The sequence below is a fragment of the Podarcis pityusensis genome, assembly GCF_964106645.2.
Source record: "Podarcis pityusensis genome assembly, chromosome: 9".
NCBI lineage: Eukaryota > Metazoa > Chordata > Lepidosauria > Squamata > Lacertidae > Podarcis > Podarcis pityusensis.
Window position 1 is genome coordinate 40,705,943 of NC_138034.1, and position 15,693 is coordinate 40,721,635.

Here is a 15,693-nt window from a genome sequence, read left to right on the forward strand (position 1 = left end):
TTTAGTGCCATCTGGAGGCTATCACATGCTATAGAAACTATTTCCAGAGAGGCGGCTGTGTTAAGCTTGCAGTGATAGCAACAGAGTCCAAGCTCTCATGAACTACAGTCCACTCCATTAGGGGAATGAAGTGTTGTTACCTGGTTGCTAGGAGGCGTGGATTGTATACAGTGGGCTGCCCAAATGTTGTGATGCTGACCATCCTAACACTGCTGGATACTGTGTCAGACTATTGATCCATCTAACAGAGTATTTTCTCCAGTGACTGTCAGTGGCCCTCCAGGGTTTCAGCTTAGCTGTAGAGTATCTGCTTTGCTTGCAGAAAATCTCAGGTTTAATCCCTGGCACCTCTGGGTAGGTCTGAGAGAGAACCTTCGTCTGAAACCCTGAAGCTACTGCCATTCAATTGGATTTGGATTTGATATCCCGCTTTATCACTACCCGAAGGAGTCTCAAAGCGGCTAACATTCTCCTTTCCCTTCCTCCCTCACAACAAACACTCTGTGAGGTGAGTGGGGCTGAGAGACTTCAGAGAAGTGTGACTAGCCCAAGGTCACCCAGCAGCTGCATGTGGAGGAATGGAGACGTGAACCTGGTTCCCCAGATTATGAGTCTACCGCTCTTAACCACTACACCACACTGGCTATGTAGACAATACAGTGGTACCTCGGGTTACATACGCTTCAGGTTACAGACTCCACAACCCAGAAATAGTACCTCGGGTTATGAACTTTGCTTCAGGATGAGAACAGAAATGGTGCTCCGGTGGCACGGCGGCAGCAGGAGGCCCCATTAGCTAAAGTGGTGCTTCAGGTTAAGAACAGTTTCAGGTTAAGAACGGACCTCTGGAACGAATTAAGTACTTAACCCGAGGTACCACTGTACTGAGCTAGATGGGCCATTGGATTCACTCGATATAAGGCAGCTCCCTATGTCTCTCCCAGTCTTACTTGGCAATGCTGAGCATTGGCCTTGAGCTTACTGCTTTCAAATCAGGTGCTCTACCTGTGAGCCTATGGACCTTCCCCTTATCCTGGTCCTATACTACGCAAATGAACATAACACACCTTCTGTTCAACAAGTCGAAACAAAATAAAAAAATTCCTTCCAGTAGCACCTTAGAGACCAACTAAGTTTGTTATTGGTATGAGCTTTCATACCAACGGCAGACCTACCTGTAACTGTTCAACAAGTCTTAGTCATGTGTTCTTCAACTGCTGAAGGTGAACAAAAGGAACTTTAATCTTCTCTTCCTAGTTGCCTAGTAGGGGAATGTGTTTCCCTCAGGAAGAATGGCTGCAGCGCCTCCTGACTGGAGACCAGACGCTGAAAAGGAAAGAGAACATCCTCATACAAGATTTGTTTATAAAGCATTTTGCTTAATTGCAATGCAAGTATTGTGAATATTATCTTTTTTTCCGTTCGCTGCAGATTTTTCATTATTCATTGAAATGGGTAAGAATCCAAGAACACTGGGCAAGGCCTAGCTGCTCCTTATCAAAATAGCCTGTACTGTAACTTCTTGTCCCTTGACAGCAGTTTTCATCAGATAAAGCAACAGTCTGGGTGTGTAACATGATCCCCCCCCCCCGCATAGTTCAGTATCTTGTTTTCAGTATCTTGGAAGAGTTTTTGGTCCCAGTAAAAGGCTTCATCACACCCAAAGACAGCACATTATTATCTAGCTCATTCTTCGCTAACCTAGGTGGAATCTAGACACATAAAAAAGATGTGAAAATGCTTTTTTGAAAAAATGTTTTGAAAAATATATTGAATTCACCATAGCTTGCCATCACCATCTAGTACCATATTTTTATAATGCACTTTACAATACACTTAAAACATTTTATTTGCAGCTGTATAGCTGAGTCCCTGGTGCCTTATGGTTGCTTTTGGACTATAATTCCCATCAGCCCCCAGCCAGCATGTGGAAGAAAAACAACAACACCTTACAAAGCATACAAACTTACTGTGCTATAAGCTTCTGTGGATCAAAACCTGTTTTATTAGATACACAAAGTACTGTAACTTGGCAAATTACAAACACACACACAACAGAAAGAATAATCGTGTGTATTAACTGTTACTAAGTGAGGGCAGAAGACACATCAAGGCAAAAGCCATCACTATGCAAAATTTAATGCAAACAAGGTCTACAGAAGGGAGTAAAATATACAATCAAGCGTCGGTGTGATCTACTGCCAGCCATGTAATGAATGAATGGGCAAAACAAGATGAATAGTGTTTATGCACACCTAATTACTTTCTGCAGTCAGGCAGAGCTGTTCCCAGTCTCCAGTCCAAGTCTAATGGTTCAGCAGCTTCCGTTTAGCCGCATTGATTAAGTGGACCATAATCCATGAATGATAATAAATTATTATTCATGATAAAAACAATAATTTGTTAACTTTTAAAGGAGCCACAAAAGCCTGTGTTGTTTTTGATACCAGCTGGTAAGATCTCACAAGCTCCTGCAAAATTAGGGACCCTCTTAAGTGCCACCAAGGGACACGGGTGGTGCTGTGGGTTAAACCACAGAGCCTAGGACTTGCCGATCAGAAGGTTGGCGGTTTGATCCCCACGACAGGGTGAGCTCCCGTTGCTCGGTCCCTGCTCCTGCCAACCTAGCAGTTCGAAAGCACGTCAAAGTGCAAGTAGATAAATAGGTATCACTCTGGCAGGAAGGTAAACGGCGTTTCTGTGCGCTGTTCTGGTTCGCCAGAAGCGTCTTAAGTCATGCTGGCCACATGACCCGGAAGCTGTACGCCGGCTCCCTCGGCCAATAAAGCGAGATGAGCACCGCAACCCCAGAGTCGGCCACGACTAGACCTAATGATCAGGGGTCCCTTTACCTTTACTAAAGTGCCACCAGCCGCTCTTTGTTGGGCTTGCTCCGTTCTCTCAGGATGTTTCAAATAACGAATATGGGGCAAACAAGCAATGTGTGTTCACTTTTGAAAAGAGAACAATATTCTCCTTAAATATTGTATCCTTGTGATATGTAAATTGGTAGCATATTGTGGATATTTGAGTTTTATGTTGGTTGTGGTTATTGCATTTGGATTTTAATTGAATGGATGTTGCTTTTGTGTCTATGGCTGAAAAAGGAGCATATTAAGCCTGGCTGCTTCTGGACCAGGTAGCTTCTAGTGCTACCCAATCATCGTTCTTCCATTGCAAGTGACAAGCAGAATTGCAATCGACTTTCCACAGTGTTGGGAGTGTTGTACCTTTTCTTTGTACATCCCATTACATTCTGTCTACACTACCTGGGCATGATACACCCATTTTATCGTCACAACAACTCTGAGAGGGAATTGAGGCTGAGAGATACTGTGCTTGGCCTAAGATCACCCAGGGTGCTTGGTGCTATGGGAGGGGTGTCATTTGCAACTCAGCAAACATTCCACACAGATAACCAGAGTGGGGAGTGCCATTTTAAAACCCAGCTTATTGGAGCATACAGTACTGGCTTGCTTGTGAGGCAGAGAAGTAAAGAAAAATGCAGTCATCATATCCACAAACATTACTCTTCAGTCACTGATTAGAGAGAAGACACTCTGCACATGCTTAAACTCCCTCTTCTCTGTCACTTCACATCTAAAGCTCATTTGCAGAAAAGAAGGATGGTTACAACTCCCAGCAACTCTTAACTACGGTGCCCAGTTATCTGATGGAACGAATGTGCTTTTATGGCATGACGTGTCTGCACAGCCCACTGAATGTTTGCAATCTCCACCCTCGAACTGGGTCTAAAAATGCAGGTCTCATGGCTTAAACACCCAGCCTAACTTTTGGACTTTTTTTGGGGGGGGGTACTTTGTAACATTTAGCTTCAGGAAGACTTCTGGAGAGCTTGAAAGCTTGCTTTGCGGAGTTTTGTTTGGTCTTAATGAATGTGGTGTTGCCCAGCTGTGGATTCTAAAGTTTCCAGAACCCTCATCGCCCCCTAAGCCGGAACCAAACAACCACTGAGGCTTGGCCACCAATATCACAGCTATCGCGTTGTGGCCAAGGATTCCTCCGCGGGAAAGAGCAGCTGCTTTGCTCCTCCGCCCTCCTATAAGAGGAGTTCGCGCTTCCCTGCGAGCCCCTTTGCCTCCCGGCTCCCTCCCTCCCTCCCTCCCCGCCGCGGCCGCTTCCTGCAGCGGCCGAACCACAACTCCCAGAAGCCCTTTGGGTGTCGGTCTGGCTCTGAAAGTGAAAACAAACTTCAGGGCTGCCCGTTTCAGGGAGGGAAAGCGCCACATGTTTCGTTTCTCTTTTGTTTCCGCTCCGGGAGCCCAGTGATGCGTAAAGGGAGCGGGCGAGAGCCGCCTTCCCAAGCGGGGCAGCAGGAGGAGCGCGCAAGTTCTCCGCGCCGGGCTTGAAGCCAAGGAAACTCCGGCGGGAAGGCCGAGCAAGAAGCGGCAGACGCTGCCGCCGCCCGGTGCATGCGGGGCGCCTCGCAGGAGACCTGCGAACGGGAGTCCGGAGTCCGGGCGCCGCCAGCCGCCCTTGGAGCGAGGGGCTTGAGGCGCATCTCTCCCGCTTTCTCCTGAAGCATGTGGGGCTGAAGCAGCGATTTCCCTGCAACCCCCGGAGCAATAAATAAACATGGAGGCGACGGCTGCTACTGCTGCTGCAGAAGAGAAGCCAGGTGGCGAGGAGCAGAGCCCCCCGGGCTCCGGCGCGGAGGCCCCGGCGGATTCCTCCATGGACGCCTGCCTGCGATCTCAGGGGTTGTACCGCAAGCGAGTGGCGAAGGACGGGTCGTGCCTCTTCCGAGCCGTGGCGGAGCAGGTGAGTGCGCAAGGTCTCCCTTTGCAAGCGGGGGGCGCGAGGGTCGTGAGAGGCGGCTTTGTTCGGGGAGAGGGTCTCTCTCCCTCCTCTCCGAGGTGCAGCTAGAATCCCCTGCGAAGGAGGACTTTGACCTGCCGGCGCGCGTCGGCTGTCTAGCTGCAGGCGGCGGAGAAAGCCGGGGGAAACGAGTTGGTGGAAGTTTTTTGCGGATCTGGGCTGCGCGGTCTCCAGGGCCAAACGCCAGCGGTTAGGGGCGCAGCCGCCCAAGGAAAGAAACCCGTCCGGGAAAAAGAATCGATGTGTGGAAAGCGGAGTTGAGCGCCCTCCGCGAACTTGTTGCACTGTTGAGAGATTTGCTAGTTGCCTTTTTCTAGTTTCGAGGGAAACGATTCTCTTTCCTCCCCTGCTCTTTGGTCACCTTCCGACAAGTTGTTTCGGTTGCACCTCCCATGTTTATTATGTTCCCAACTCCAATTTTGTAGACTTCTATTTAAAATTTGCCGGCAAACGAAAGGAGACACGATAGTTATCCTTCTTTTTGTATATGCTTGATGGGATGCTTGTATATTATTTATATACGATGGTGAAAGCGGAAAAAAAACGTTAAACTTCGGTCTCCTTAAGTGCGTAACCTGAAAACTCAAAACGCCTTGCCTCTGGTCTGCTTTATTTCTGTTGTGGCTCAGCCGACTCGTGGATCATTTATGTCCGGACTGGAATATGGCATTCGGCCTGGGGGAAATGGGTGCAACGCTGTCTGGCTTGCACAGTGCAAAACACCCCCAGGGCTGCTTTGAAATTAGGTCAGCTTCCTGTCGCTATAATGACTCTGCACCTTCCCAAAGCTGAATGTAGGGGACTTTGCTTGTGCTTAGTAATACTTCCACTTCTAGGGGCAGTTGTGGGCGATGGGGGGGGGGGCACAGGGTTGGGCTGTATTGTCAGATTGATTCCTGATGCTTATAACTGAATCACTTCTGAGAACACGTGTTTTTTTTTTTTAAAACACACACCATAATTTCCGAGTTAGATTGTTGCAACAAAAAGTCTTGTGGTACCTTGAAAAGGCTGGCAATGTAATTTATAGCCTAAGCTTTTGTGAAGTCCATTTCAGCAGATTTTTTATGCCGTAACAATTTCATTAGTCCTTTTAAGGTGCCGCAAGCCTGCTGGGTTGGCTTATCAGGGTTGTCAGGGAGCAGCTGAGTGAATTAAGAACTCCTGATCAGCCTTTCTCCACCTGTGGGTCCCCAGATGTTGTGAATTAATTAGGAATCAGGTGAGTGTCTCTGGCTCTTTCTTCCCCTCCCCAGTATGGGAAGAAGGACAGAACTGAACTACTTCGCAGGATTGTTGTAAGGACAGCATAATATGTGTGCAGTGATTTGAAACCTCTGAAGCACTAAATAGCCTTGTAAAATAAGCCCACGAAGAAGGCTGGCAGAGGGAAGGGAGTTGTATTTCTGTATTGGGCACCAAGGAGGGTTTTTTTCTACTCTAGCAGGCTGCTTTGTTTCTGTGCTGGACCATCCCTCCTGCCTATTGACTCACTTTTTTTGGGGGGGGGCAAAAAGTTATTGAGCTTTTTTGGGGAGATCATGGGTAAAACTCCCCCCCTCAAAAAAGGAACATTATAGGTGGGGGCATGCTTCTGCTTAGGGAAGCAGAACCTCAGTTAATTGAGCATTTTTAATGCTTTTCACTGGACGTGGGTGGTGCTGTGGTGTAAACCACTGAGCCTTGGGCTTGCCGGTTGGAAGGTTGGCGGTTCAAATCCGTGCGACGAGGTGAGCTCCCGTTGTTTGGTCCCAGCTCCTGCCACCTAGCAGTTTGAAAGCACGTCAAAGTACAAGTACCGTATTTTTCGCTCTATGGGATGCACTTTTTCCCCTTCAAAAATGAAGGGGAAATGTGTGTGCGTCCTATGGAGCGAAGACGCCATAGCCCCGCGACCCTTTCCCGGCTGGAGAGGTGATGCACGGCTATGGCAGGAACCTCTCCAGCCCCATGTCACCTCTCCAGCCGGGAGAGCGCACGCGCGGGGCTAAAGCAGCCCCCCGCGACCCTCTCCCGGCTGGAGAGGTGACGCGCGGCTATTGAGGCTCCTGCCATAGCAGCGCGTCACCTCTCCAGCCGGGAGGGCGCGCGCGGGGCTAAAGCAGGAGCCTCTATAGCCGCGCGTCACCTCTCCAGCCGGGAGAGGCTCCTGCCATAGCCTCTCCGCTGCGCCTTTCCGCTGCTCCCTGACCTGCTCTTTGGGGCTGGTGGTGGGCTTTGAAAGGAACCTACCCCTCTCGCTCTCCAGGCTTCCAAGGTAGCCGCCTGAACGCACCTTAAACGGCACCTTGTTTTAGAGCGGGAAAACAAGAGGGGGAAAGTTCTCCCCCTCTCTGTGCAGCGCCTCCTGTCGCTTCACTGAAGGGGCGCTGGGCAGAGAGGGGGAGAATTTTCCCCCTCTTGTTTTCCCCCCTCTAAAACAAAGTGCGTCCTATTGTCCGGTGCGTCCTATGGTGCGAAAAATACGGTAGATAAATACCAGTAGGTACTGCTCCAGCGGGAAGGTAAATGGCGTTTCCGTGCGCTGCTCTGGTTTCGCCAGAAGCGGCTTAGTCATGCTAGCCACATGGCCCAGAAAAACTAACTGTGGACAAACGGCGGCTCCCTCGGCCAGGAAATCGAGATGAGAGCCACAACCCCAGAGTCGTTCGCGACTGGACTTAACGATCAGGGGTCCTTTACATTTACTAATGCTTTTCAATGCATTTTGGGGATGGGAGGGGGGTCAGCTATATACCACAATACAAAACCATGTAAAAAGATTGAATTGAGCAACGACGTCACGCAACATAACATTCTTAAAATATTTTTTCTGAACTCTTCTCTCCACTCTTAAAGCTGTGATCTGGGAGAAGCTATTGCTCATTGGACTTGACTGAGGGTGGTGAGGCTTTCTTTTTGCGCCCTTCTTTGCCCGTTCCAACTGAGGGAACTGGTAGGACACTGAGGCAGTCATAGTTGTCAAAGTGAGATGGAGCAGCAAGGTATTATAGCTACATCTCTTATGTCTTTCAGACTGCAGGGGTGTGTTCATGTGGGAAATACCATTTTCAGTGTCTCCCTAAACTTGAGAAATAAAACCCACATAACTAAGCAAAAGCATGGACACACTTTTCACAGAGTGCCTCCCCCCCCCCAATTTAAATTTGGATGGTCTACTCTTCCATTTCAGACTCCACATGTGCAGATCAGCCCTCAGTTTTTGCTGTATATTTGTCTTTTATTTTGCCTTTACTACTAACGCAGCAGCTTTTTGACTCCTTACGTTTGAGTGCATGAGCATATGCAAGTTTGAAACTCAGTATTGTGTCTGTTCATTGGTACCAGTTCATTAAACATCTTGTTGTTGTTATTTTTATCTGACTCCTCTAGGTTTTCCATTCCCAGGCTCAACATCTGGATATTAGGATGGCCTGTATACACTTTCTGCGGAACAACAGAGAGCATTTTGAAGCGGTAAGCAAGCAATGTTTTCATTGTGCAGGGTGTCTTATCAGGGGCAGTGCTGTTTCTCACGGCTCTTGCTTTGTGGGTGTACGCCAGCTTGGCAAAAAATAAAATAAAATGCTGGCTTGGGCTGATGAGGGTTGTAGTCCGAAATGGAGGGTACCAGGTTAGTGAAGGTTGGTGTAAGCAACTGTTTCCTTTCCCACTCTCCCTGGGTCTACGCTCCTTCCAACACGCTCTGGCTAAGGGCCACTTTGTTTTGCTTTGATCAGATGGTTTATAGTTGCAGGACATGGGCTGAAGACACATGGTGCAGTCATCTCTCAATGCAAGCTAAGCGGGTCTGAATCTGGTCAGTGCCTGGAGGAGACGCAGCCAGGGAAACCCCCTTGTACTTTGCCTTGAGTTCCACAATGGGAAGAGATAAATGAACATAGTAAATTAATAAGTTCTCTAAATAAATGCAGTGTGGTGTAGTGGTCAGAGTATTAGACTAGGACCTTGGAGATCAGGGTTCAAATCACCGCTCAGTCATGAAGCTCATTGGATGATTTTTGGGCCAGGCACTTCTTCCCAGCCTAATTTACCTTACAGGGCTGTTGTGGTACCTCGGTTTACGAACTTAATCCATTCCGGAAGTCGGTTCTTAAACCGAAACCGTTCTTAAACTGAGGCGCGCTTTCCCTAATGAGGCCTCCCACCACCGGTACCCTTCCGCCATTCGGAGTCTGTTCTTAGACCGAGGTAAAGTTTGCAAACCGGGACACTTACTTCCGGTTTTGCGGAGTTCATAAACCGAATTGTTCATAAACAAGGCTGTTCTTAAACCGAGGTACCACTGTATAGGTGTGGCTTTTGTAAATACTTCATCTGAGTCAGCTTTTTTCCCAGGGCACTGGAACTTGTTCTGAGGGGGTGTCCAAATACCGTGAAACCAGCATTCCTGTCTGTACAGCTGCTGCTTGCATTAGATTGCTTGCATGCATTCTTAACAGTGTAGCTGCATTTTCTCCAGTTATTGTCGATTACTTTGTTATGAACAAAAGCAATACACATGTACGTACACACATATACATATTGTAGCTGTATGATGTGTATCTTCCTAATGTGGCAAGATTTGTATGGTTAACCTGCTTACTTTGGCACACCTGCCGGAAGCTTGTCATCTGAATGCATCTCTTAGATACTCGTCAGTCCCAAGCTCAAAGCTTGGGAGCTTCCTCAAAGAGGGCCCATGGTTCCTCCATCCAGTGTGGCCTGAGCTGCCTTGGGGATTTTCACATCTGCATTCCTGTGGAGGAGGAGGAGGCAGTGCGTGGCCTGGTGTATCCTCAGATGCTGCCAGGAAGAGTTTGCTGTGATTCTCGTGGCCTTGGCAATACTTTGTCAAGTTGCTTCGATAGTGGAGATGGCCACTCTGGGATGCGTCAGATCACTTTGAACATCTGTTGTGTCTTCCATGCAAATTGTGTGGCTGGGGGTGTTTTGCCTATGTGAACTGTTCTAGGCTTATTATTTTTTACATTTTGAATTGAATAGTAGACTATTTTCGTCTGTGGCTGATTAAGTGTTATGTTGGAGAAGAAGAATCGACATAACCTTTTGTACAAAACTGTGATTGTTGCAGCCTTTATGAGTAATTTGCTGAGGTAGGCTATTTGCTAGGCAGGACTGCATTACAGTAGGGATAGCAACAGTGGCTAGAGTGTTGTTGGACTAAGGCCTAGGAGACCAGGGTTCAAATACTCACTCAGCCATGAAACTCACTGGGTAATCTTGGACCCGTCACTTGCTCCCAGCCTAACTACCTCACAGGGTTGTTGTGAGGATAAAATAGGGCAGTGGTGTCCAAACTTTTTTCAAAGAGGGCCAGATTTCATGAAGTGAGGGGCTGTGAGGGCCAACCAAAGTTGTTGACTTTTTTTTGGGATTTTACCCCAGGAAGTAAACTGCCATGGGCCGGATTAAACTGACCAGCGGGCTGGATTAGGCCCCAAAACAGACTTCGGACATGCCTGAAATAGGGAGGAGGATAACTATGTATGCCACCTTGAGCTCTTGGGAGGAAAGGTGGGAGAGAAATACAGTAAATAATAAATAAAAGCAGTGAAAAAATTACTGAAGGCTTTGTTTCGATACGCAGCGTTGAATTTGTACCAGGCCTCAGCTCTGACATCTGTTTTTAATCCCAGCATTTAACCCTGGAACATATGAAGTTCCTCTGAGCAGGTGCAGAGTGCATTTTCCTTCCCCCTTAAATCTGAGACTAGAGCAGCAGGTGGGGAACCTATTTTTAACTTTTTAGTAGCTGCGTACCAATGGTTGGCAGAAAGTGTGTGGAACAATGACTGTGACTTCTGCTTTTGTATGGCAGGCTACATTCTAGCCATGGAGAAGGCAGAGGTTTCTATACACATAGGACATGTGAACACACCTGTCTAGGGCAGCAAGAGGCATTATCACAGTTAAAGGACACGTTTTAGCCAGATAAAAGCACCCAAGGATGTTACAGACCAGGGAATCGTGAAGGCTGAATCAGCAAACCTTGAGGGTTGCATTCAGTCATAGAATCATATAATTGGAAGGGACCAAAGGGTCATCTAGTCCAACCCCCTGCAATACCAATGTGGGGCTCAAACCGCTGACCCTGAGATTAAGAGTCCCTGGGCCTCTGAGGGTCCCCTGCTCTGGAAAGGCTTTCAGATCACACAGTGGGTTTCCAGACAGAGCTGAACTTTTTCTGGAATTATGTCAAAGCTGTTTCACCACAATGCTGCTAACAAATTCTTTTCATTGTTAATATTTTACAGTTTATAGAGGGACCATTTGAAGAATACCTGAAGAGTCTTGAAAACCCTCAGGTATGTGTTGTTGGATTAAGTATGCAGTGTGTGATGTAAAGCACACTACTTGACTGCAGCTGGCTCATCTGTTTCTCCTAAATATTAATCCTGAAGTGTGCACAAGCTTTTCTTGTGTCTTGGTGTTACATGTGATGTGCTCTTCACAAGCCCTGCTAAAAAAATTATTTGAGTCCGTCTGGGTGTTTGTGGAATTTGCAAAAGGGATAATAACAGTACCATTACCCCATATTGATGGTGAAGGAACACACGTTTTAAATTGCACAGACTTTGCTGGTCCCTGCAAGTAGGAATTCAGAAACCGTTTTGCTCTGTCCTTAGCTAGCTTTAGCAAGCTGCCAAAGATTTAAAGGAGAGGAAAGCCTCTAATAGTATCTAAATGTAGGCATTTACTGTTGAGATTGCCATATTCATTTGGGTAAACCAGGGGTCAGCAACCTTTTTCAGCCATGGGCCAGTACACCATCCCTCATACTATGTGGTGGGCCGGAATATATTTTGAAAAAAATATATGAACGAATTCCTATGCCCCACAAATAACCCAGAGATGCATTTTAAATAAAAGGACACATTCTACTCACGTAAAAACACCAGGCAGGCCCCACAAATAACCCAGAGATGCATTTTAAATAAAAGGAAACCTTCTACTCATGTAAAAACACGCTGATTCCCGAACCATCCGTGGTCCGGATGGAGAAGGCGATTGGGCTGCATCTGGCCCCCGGGCCTTAGGTTGCCTACCCCTGGGGTAAACAATGAAAGCATCAACAATTAAAAAACAGCAAGATACAGACCAGGCTTTTCACAAAAGGAAGTCCTTCAATAGGCAGTACAGTAGAAAGATAACAGAGGTTTGACACCTGCCAGATATGTAGCTTGGGTGGGTCTGAGTTGCCAACTTGGTCTGAGTCCTATAGACCGCCTAATCAAATAGGCCAGTTGCTTACGTCAGTGTCCTGTGTGCACTGTTGGACACATGGAAAACAGTTTGTGGAAGAGGGGTGCCAAGCATTGATATTGGGGGCTAATCCACACCCCCCAAAAATATTTTGCATAATATACTTCACGGAGGATGAGGTTATGTGGAAGCTGGGAATATTCATTCAGCTGGATTGAAATGACTTTTAAATTTTCATTTCATACCCCTGAATATAATTCTGATGAGCTGCAGCAAATGCACATTAGCCGAGGTACGATGAAACTTTTAAAATGTTAGTCTGTTGCTGGTAATTTGATGTGTGTTCTTGAGCAACTTGGTGACTTTCCACTGGGCTTGTGGAGAAGAAGCTCTTGGTGGGCTGTGTTCTAACTTGATGTAAAAAGTATTCTTCCTTAGTGGTGGTTTTTCATTGCAATTCCCCCCCCCCCCTTGATATAGGAATGGGTCGGACAAGTGGAAATAAGTGCCCTTTCTCTTATGTACAGGTAAGAAATACTTCTACGTTTTCCTTCAGTATGAATCAAAGGAGACATTTGGCTACTGTGAAGAATTATTGTTCAAGAATTTGGCAACAATTGACGTCGCCATTTTCTTAGTGGATATATATGGTTCTGGGACTGTTTGGATGTGGATGATTGTACTGTTAATGATATTGTACTGTTAATTTTATTTTAAAATCTGTTATTAATACATTTCCCCCCTTTGCATATTCTTTTAGAAAAGACTTCATAATATATCAGGAACCAAATTCTGCTCCTTCGCATGTAACTGAAAATGGCTTTCCTGACAAGGTAAGAGAAGGGCTAATATTGGCAAACTTGCAGTGGAATAGTTAGGGCAGAGCTGGTGTGGCATGTTTTGCCATGTGGGGCTAATGGCATGCTACCTCTGAGCCCAAAGCCAAGAGTACAGCATTATAACAATACAGTGGTACCTCAGGTTACAAACTTAATTCATTCCGGAGGTGCGTTCTTAACCCAAAACCGTTCTTAACCTGAGGCGCGCTTTTGCTAATGGGGCCTCCTGCCGCCGCCGTGCGATTTCCGTTCTCATCCTGGGGCAACCCAAGGTACTACTTCCGGGTTCGCGGAGTTTGTAACCCGAGGTGTTTGTAACCTGAGGTACCACTGTACGTGCTTGGCTTGGGTTAAGCTTGCTTAGCTTAGGGTCTTGAAGCCAGACTAAAACGTTGTGTTGTTAGTTTCTCCTGCATCTTGAAAATAAATAGCAGCAGCTTCTATGTTGGATTTGAATCAGGGCTGGAGAGGAAACTCCTTCCCGCTGTCACTTTTCCTAGTCTTAATGCTATTTCCCATACTGGGGAGGCAACTTACAAGTATTGTGCAGTAGCACTGAGCAATTTTTTTTGGTTCTGTTTATTTTTTGTGTTTGTTCTGAAACTTAATAACAATTTCATTTTTTTTAAAAAGCAGCCCTGTGCCTATGGCTGAAATCTTGGCTTGGGGATGTGATGTTTGAGGCAGGGGAGGAGTGTTAACCCTCCTCCTCTGATATCAGCTTCCCAATCTGAATTCTCCGCCCCACCCAACAAACCTGCTATCAATATTCTAAAAATTCTTATCCTGGATTGTCTACATATCTGATCCTAATAAAATTCAAGTCAACACACTTCTGTTGGGTTTCCTCTACTGCTTGAGTATATCCAGGAAGCATAGACAGTATTCAACTAGTTAAGTATAGAGTCTTGAAACAGTTCTACTTGCTAAATGTTTATTTAAAATTGCTTTGTGGAGGTATTTGTTGATTTGGTTTTTTGGTCAGTGTGTTGGTTTCTGATCGTACTGTTTCAATATTATTCTTCTGCTTCCTCTTAGGTATTGCTGTGTTTCACCAGTGGAAGCCACTACGATATTGTCTATCCAGTAGAATACACGGTCAATGCTGCTCTTTGCCAGTGTAAGTACTGATATTTTGGTGAGCCTTGGCAGACCCAGCTGAAGCTTCACGTTCCCACGTTTCTTGGAGGCAACCATTTCCAGTGCTTACTTGCCTTCAAACTGCAGCATGGTTTGAAGGCACAACTTTCTGTGTCTTGTTTTGGTTTGAAGGTGGCCACCTTGTGGAAAGTAAGTAAGTTTGGGTCTGGACAGTGTCTGGATGGGAGACCACATGGGAATCCATGTATGTCACCTTGAGTTCCATGTTGGAAGCAAGGAGAAATATAAATATAATAAATAAGAGGCAGTGGAATGGACTGCAAGCTGTATAGATATGCTGAAGTTTTACCCAGAAAGTGAATTGTAGTATTTCTCCAAAAGTACACACAAACCGAAGAGTAATTGTTGCCTGCTCATGCCAAATGTGGTTATCCAAACACAGCCCTTGACTCGTTAATCAGCTGAGTTTTGGCTACTTTCCCAGATTGCTTAACTCCCTTGAAGAAATCTGCAGGACACATTGGCAGCATCAATACCTCTCAGATAGTATCCTTGATGCCTAATTTCAACATGTATTTAAAACTCTGTAAAATGATGTCGCATGTAGAACTGTTTCAAGTATGATTGCTTAACCCTGACAAATGCTGTTTCGTTGCCCTGATTAGCTATTCTGTATGAAATGCTGTACGAGAAAGTGTTCGGCATCGATGTGAGTAAAATCTTAAAAGAACTCAGCCCTCCTGAAGTGACTAAGGATGCCGACGGAAACAGTGAAGCGTCTGATTCAGAGGACGGAGACGTGGAGTAAGTCTACAAATTCAGTGTTAAAAAGCACAGGGAGGATAATGTTAGCTGAGATGTGTGATGCCTGATACGGGGATTTTTAATTTTTTTTTAAATACGGTGTTTCTAAAAAACAAAGCAAAAAATTAGTAGACATAAAAAATTCAAACTTTTACAGAATCTGTAAAAAACAACAACTGGATGCTTGCTGAATGGTTGCTTGCAAATTTGATTTCAGCAGCCTGGTAAACCAAAATACTTACATTTATAATAAATTGGTCCTACTAATGTCAGCGAATCTGGAATGGATTGTCTTGCCACATTCAATTGATGTTTGCTGCTTTCATAAGGGCAAAATATTTAACACCTTACCTGGCAGCCATAGGTGGCCAGGAGTTCTATCCCAGAGAGTAAGTGGCTTGGCTTTCTCTATGCTACACTGGGACATGAAGTCAGCTTCCTTTGTCCCCAGTGCACTTGACAGAAGGCAGATTTATTTAGTAGCCTGTGTTTCCATGGTTTTAGCCTCTTATCAGGCTAGCAAAAAATCTGTATGTTAGTAATGTTTGTGAACTTATTTACAAACCTGGGTGATAGTGTCAAAACAAAAATACGGAGTTTGTTGCAAAAAAATATTTTCTATACCTTTGTTCCTCACAGAAGTGAAGTGGCTGCAGCAAATCATACCAATGGGTTGAAGCCACCTGAAGGCAAACAGGTATATTGCTTTGATTTTTGTTCTTTAGTTTCTTTCAGTTACCTATAAAGTTCTGTGTCTTTGTGTCAATGTAGCTGAGGATATTACCATTGGTGTTAAGGAGCTTGACTTAATTTCATCCAGGGAATGCTAGCTGGCATAAGGTGTAAGCCAGAGAAATTTCAGTGCACTGATGCTAATGAGTGCAACGCCATAGTTCACGTTACT

The 15,693-nt window shown here is 45.9% G+C and overlaps 1 protein-coding gene across 3 annotated transcripts in view; it reads left to right on the forward strand.

Annotated features, from left to right (window-relative positions):
* OTUD4 (OTU deubiquitinase 4) overlaps positions 1–15,693 on the forward strand; it is a 72,644-nt gene that overhangs the window by 40,701 nt on the left and 16,250 nt on the right. Inside the window, exons 1-8 of one of the 3 annotated variants that reach the window (XM_081021864.1) lie at positions 4,177–4,782; positions 8,212–8,295; positions 11,097–11,147; positions 12,526–12,572; positions 12,806–12,878; positions 13,923–14,004; positions 14,651–14,789; positions 15,429–15,486. In XM_081021864.1, coding sequence (XP_080877990.1) covers positions 4,597–4,782; positions 8,212–8,295; positions 11,097–11,147; positions 12,526–12,572; positions 12,806–12,878; positions 13,923–14,004; positions 14,651–14,789; positions 15,429–15,486 — 720 coding nt within the window. In that variant the 5' untranslated portion in view covers positions 4,177–4,596. Of the gene's footprint in view, positions 1–4,176; positions 4,783–6,023; positions 6,062–8,211; positions 8,296–11,096; positions 11,148–12,525; positions 12,573–12,805; positions 12,879–13,922; positions 14,005–14,650; positions 14,790–15,428; positions 15,487–15,693 lie in introns of those variants that run through there. The other 2 variants (XM_081021866.1, XM_081021865.1) reach the window with 2 other exon arrangements.